This window comes from Morus notabilis, unplaced genomic scaffold (genome assembly GCF_000414095.1).
Source record: "Morus notabilis unplaced genomic scaffold, ASM41409v2 Scaffold1436, whole genome shotgun sequence".
NCBI lineage: Eukaryota > Viridiplantae > Streptophyta > Magnoliopsida > Rosales > Moraceae > Morus > Morus notabilis.
Window position 1 is genome coordinate 365,290 of NW_010361010.1, and position 5,254 is coordinate 370,543.

The 5,254-nt window shown below is 32.6% G+C and overlaps 1 protein-coding gene across 1 annotated transcript; it reads right to left on the reverse strand.

Moving 5' to 3' along the window:
- Nucleotides 1-493: 493 nt before the first annotated feature.
- On the reverse strand, nt 494-4,071 carry LOC21395693 (cytochrome b561 and DOMON domain-containing protein At4g12980). Its single transcript, XM_010097823.2, has 3 exons — nt 3,409-4,071; nt 2,059-2,313; nt 494-872 (listed from the first exon to the last, which is right to left on the reverse strand). Exons 1-3 carry the CDS (start codon nt 4,069-4,071, stop codon nt 576-578), a joined length of 1,215 nt encoding a protein of 404 aa, XP_010096125.1. The 3' UTR covers nt 494-575.
- Between the last annotated feature and the right edge of the window lie 1,183 nt (nt 4,072-5,254).

The window sequence follows — 5,254 nt, forward strand, 5'->3', positions numbered from 1 at the left end:
GTACAAGTATCTTTAAAGAAAAATATGTATTTTTGTCACTCTTTTTGTCACTTTCAATATTTATTATTTGTCATGTTCATTCCATTATCTCATAATCTGTTTAAATAATAATATATCATCTTAGTAGAGCTCGCATATTAAACAATAAATGCAGAAAGTGACGCTAACATTTCTCACCCTCACGATCATTGGTGGCTAGATTTTTTACCCCAAAATGTTTGGCTAGGCCAAAAATTTGCCTATGAACACAACTTGTAGCAAACTAAATACAATATGGTTACTGCCAACACTTTTTTTTTTTTTTTTTTGTGTTATTCCTCACTTAATTAAAAAAAAAAGTAAGAATGTAAAGGCAAAAATCAAGTATATTTGTTTCCATCAATTTGGTACACCAATACATTAGAGGAAAGCTCTTATTTTATTTATTTATTTTTTTCCCCTACAACCAAAATGGAGGAAGAACAAAAAAAAAAAAAAAAAGGACTCACAATAACAAAGGTCAATCAACTCTCATGCACGGTTCATTTCATAAGTTGGAGTTTACGTTTTTTCTGGTTCTCGGCTTGAGACTGAGCCTAGGTGGGCTGGTTCTGAGTGTCTGGAGCTTCTTTCTTATCCTTCGTATCCTTCTTATCCATGCTGAAGAACTTGGCCCAAGTGAAGATCTCCAATACCAAAGTAATCAAGCCCAAAACTCCTAGGATCCCAATATAAGCCCATTTCCAGGTGTTGTTGGGCTTCATAATGCCAATCCCATGGAACACGTTCACTGCTATCACAGCCAATAGGGCATACCCTAGAAAATGATGATACATGTCCCAGTACTTTCGGTAATCATCATGTTGTTTTGGCCTCAATCTCAATGCCAACATCTAACATAACATAAAAACCATATCATAATTTTCATAACAAGTGTTTGTAGTATAATATTAATATTGAATATCACAAGTGTGCTTGAGTGCTTGCTAAATTTTTTTTTAAGAAATAAAAATACTTGGAGAATATACCAAATTTTTTCTTGTGCACACAAAATTGCTATGAGAATTGAGATCACTAGTTGAGTAAATTTTGTCTCCGTAATTAGAGACAAATTTGGCCATAGTCATCTGTTGTGAGACACACGAATCGGACTTAGCGATGACTTATAACAACGCTCAAAGTAAAAATAATGATTTATTCTATACCATTATGCAAAATGTAGTAGTTTTTATACTATATGAAATATAGAATAGTTGCATCACAATAGTGATGAGTATTTTGTTTGTTTAATTCGGTGTTATGTGCCAATTATTAATGGATATCATTGATGTTCTTTATTTACCCAATTAGAAATTCACATGTCAATTTTGAGACCTACATATTGTGAGTTTATTGGTTGAAAAATATTTGCCTTATTTCCATGGATACACAACGAAACTTGATAGGCAGTTAGAGGCATACAATTATAGAAATATTAAGGGTACGTTTGAAATTCGTTCTAAAATGATTTTTTTTTTTTTTTTTGTATGAAAATGAAAATGAAAACGTTTTCAATCTCAGACAGAAATCATTTTTAAAAATGTGTTTGGTAGTTTTATTAAGAAATTATTTTCAGTATAAAAAACCCATTAATGTCTTTCTTTCTCTCTCTGCTCGAGAGAAGAGAAAACAAAAATAAAAAATAAAAAACAACATTTCTCTCTCATTTTACACTAAATCAAAAAATCATTTTCATTTCTATTTTTTATCTTTATTACGCCAAATGCCGTTTTGAAAACGTTTTCATTTTTTCTTTCTCAAAAAACGTGAAAAATAAAAATGAGATCAATTCCAAATATGACCTAAAATTCACGTGTGGAATTCGTTTGGAATTTAGAAGTGTGCAAATATAATATAAAAATGGTTTTTATCTTCACGAGAATAGAATCTCGCTACTCACAAAAGAACGACTCCTACTAAGTTGGGTCCGATCTACTCATCTAACAAGACCTACCTCGTGTGAGCAACGGGATTTTTACCCGTTGAGATGAATAGGAGTGCTCAATACAATAACATTAAGGATTTGTGTGGTTAATTTACCTGCAAAGTGGTAAATGTGAAGATGAAGATAGCAAGGAGGCGATGGGTGTGAAAGTTGTAGTGCTTAGAAGTACGTCCGAGCCAAAGGCCAATGGCCCAACCGGTGGTGCCAAGTACGTAGCCAACAATCTGGCAGCCAACATGAAGACAAAACCACCTCTCCAATTTCACCGGGAAACTCCTAAAATATCTCGCTAGAATCACCCCAATGGGCAAGAGCGTTCCCCACCCCACAATGTTCACAATCCCATGCACCTGAATTTCATTATACAAAAACCAAAACGAATGATCAACGGTTAGGATTTATCAAAAGCCTAATATGTGAAGCGATGACTAAGACCATCGCCAATAATGCTATATATTTAACCTCATTTTTAGTCCCAAACTATAATTTACTCCTTAACATTTAAAACATAGGTTTTAATAGAAAAGTTTAAGTAGAAGTTTAAATTTTGTAACGGAAAATACTATAGCAAAAAAGTTTGAACAGTAGTTCGAACTTATGAAACAAACGAAGGCTGAGAATGAGTCTACGTTCTATGAAATTCTTCCAAATTAATCTTTTTGTCTATCTGCTTTGTTAATATTTCTCCGGAAAAAACATGTGAGGACCATACGTGATTTAGTGAGAGTTAGTTTTACAAATTTATATGTTAGGATACGACTTAAAGAGATAGCCTTACCTTTTTGGTTGAGATTTTAACAATTGGATGAACAAAAGAACTATTTTGGGTCAATTTGGTAGGTCGGGGATTAATTCTAAGATGTTTTAAAAATTATAGACCAAAATTGAATTTGACCTATAATTTGGGCACTAAGGATGAGTTGAACCCTTTATGTTTCAAGTAACTTTTGAAAATATATCACCCTAATGGTAACTTTGAGGGCCAAGGATAGGGTATTTCTTTCTCTTTCTTGATCAAAACTTTCTCACATAGAATATTAAAAGTTTACGTTTGAAAACATAAAATTATCATACTATACAAAATGGTGGGTTCTCAATGGCCAGGATTAGCTTTTGGTGGCTGTGAGTTAAGTGTTTGAACTATGCAAAAAAAAAATTCAAAAGGAAAGATTGGCATCTAAGAGATTGCATAACTGGTAAGTATTTGAACTATGCAAAAAAAAAAATTCAAAAGGAAAGATTGGCATCTAAGAGATTGCATAACTGCAAAGAAAAGAATTGCAAGAACATCTAATGATTTAGGAAACTAATGGACCTCTTAAAAAGCTCCTCCAACTCCAAGTAAGGGAAAAAAAAAGTATTTGTTACAATGCTCAATTTTAGTAGTACCAAACATTTGTATGTTTCAATAACTAAATAAGCATAGCAGTGAGAGGCTAACTTACCATTCTAAGGTGACGGTGGTGATGTCCAATGCTACGACCCTCCCCGACCGTCATGTTTATGGTCTCGGTGCTGTCGAAATTCTGAAGATTTGGAGGGTGCATTTTAGGCTCCAAAGCTTCTTGGTCAGCATCATAGCCAACTTGCCACACATGGTTCAGCATCTCGACGTTGTAAACGCTAGGGTCAAGATCAAGCCTCGCGGAGAATGTTATGTATCCACTAGAATTCGAGGTTTCACCTGTCAAGTTGCGGACGTCAATTTCGATTTTCGAAGGTAGGAGCTCACAGCCAAGCTTTGTGTGGGTTGTGACATTGTATTTGTTGACTGATAATGTACCGTTGTTTTGTACAATGCCTATGATGGCCCTGGTTCCGACCATTTGTGGTCTATTTCCGGGGTTGACTCCCCATGCAATCCATTTGATACCGGCGTCCTGGGGAACACCGAATAAGATGTCGACTAGGATGCTTTTGTTTTGGCTTTCAATGTGATGATTCCAGCCAAATTCAGCTCCTAGAGTGGCTAATTTCTTGCAATTTTTAAGGTTTCTTTTAAGGGTAAGGTCGTGGAATTGGTCAGTACAAGAGTCATAGGCCTCAATTGTAAAGAGAAGAGAAAGAAAGGCCAATGAGAAACAGACTAATTTGGTAGAGGAGAACATACTTTTAGGAATTGTGATGTCAATCTTGGTTATGTTGCGTACTTATATTTTTTTTAGGGGGCCAATTCTTAAAGTTTGGATAAAATTAAGAAGTAAAGTTTATTCTGTTGTTATTCTTTTTCTTTTTTTTAAATCAAGTAAGAGTTCTGAAGACTTTGTGCAAATAATCCCCTCTCTCTCTCTCTCACACACACAAACAGATACTTTTTGGAAGAAGAAATAAGAGAGAACGTAGTAAATAGCAGATCTATGAAACTAAAGAAAGTAAATAGCATATTTTAAAACTATATGAAGCAAATAACATTTACTGTATAAATGTTTCATTTAGACTAGTTTTCCGTGTAATTTTTTTTTACAACTGATAAAATGATTTTTTTTACGTTACTAAAGAACTTTTACCACTAAATTATTTTTTACCACTCATAAATCAAACATTTACACGGTAAACTGTAATTTACTTCAAATGATTTTAAAATATGCTATTTACTTAATTTAATATAAAAAATATGCTATTTGCCACAGTTTCTGATTATAAAACTATTTAAGTAAATAACAGTTTACCGCGTAAATGTTTCATTTACGACTAGTAAATTTTTTTCACGTAAAGTTTCTTATTACAACTGACAAAAATATTTTTTCCTACGTAAATAAAGAATTTTTACTACGTAAATTATTAGACTAGTAAATTTTTTTCACGTACAGTTTCTTATTACAACTGATAAAAATATTTTTTCCTACGTAAATAAAGAATTTTTACTACGTAAATTATTTTATTACCACTCGTAAATAAAAATTTACACGGTAAATTATTATTTATTTCAAATAATTTTAAAATTTACTATTTATTTAATTTAATTTTAAAAATTTACTAGTCTTGTACAATTTAGAGTTTTTTTTATATGCGTTTAGTTGGTAGATTCGTGTCCTAATTTGAATCATAGTTCGTGATTCGTTACATTATTTTCTCTCATAAAAAACACACGTAAACTGAAAATAATTCTGAATTATAATTCTGAATCCATAAATCAACACAATATCATTTCAATTAAAAAAAGTGTCCAATTACAATTGGGCTCCGGGAAAAAGTAAAGGCAACATTACAGTTGGGTTTTGCATTTTGCAGTGCAAAAGTGAAAGCCAAGTGAATAATCCAGTTCACACCATGGTGCTTTCTCAAATGCTT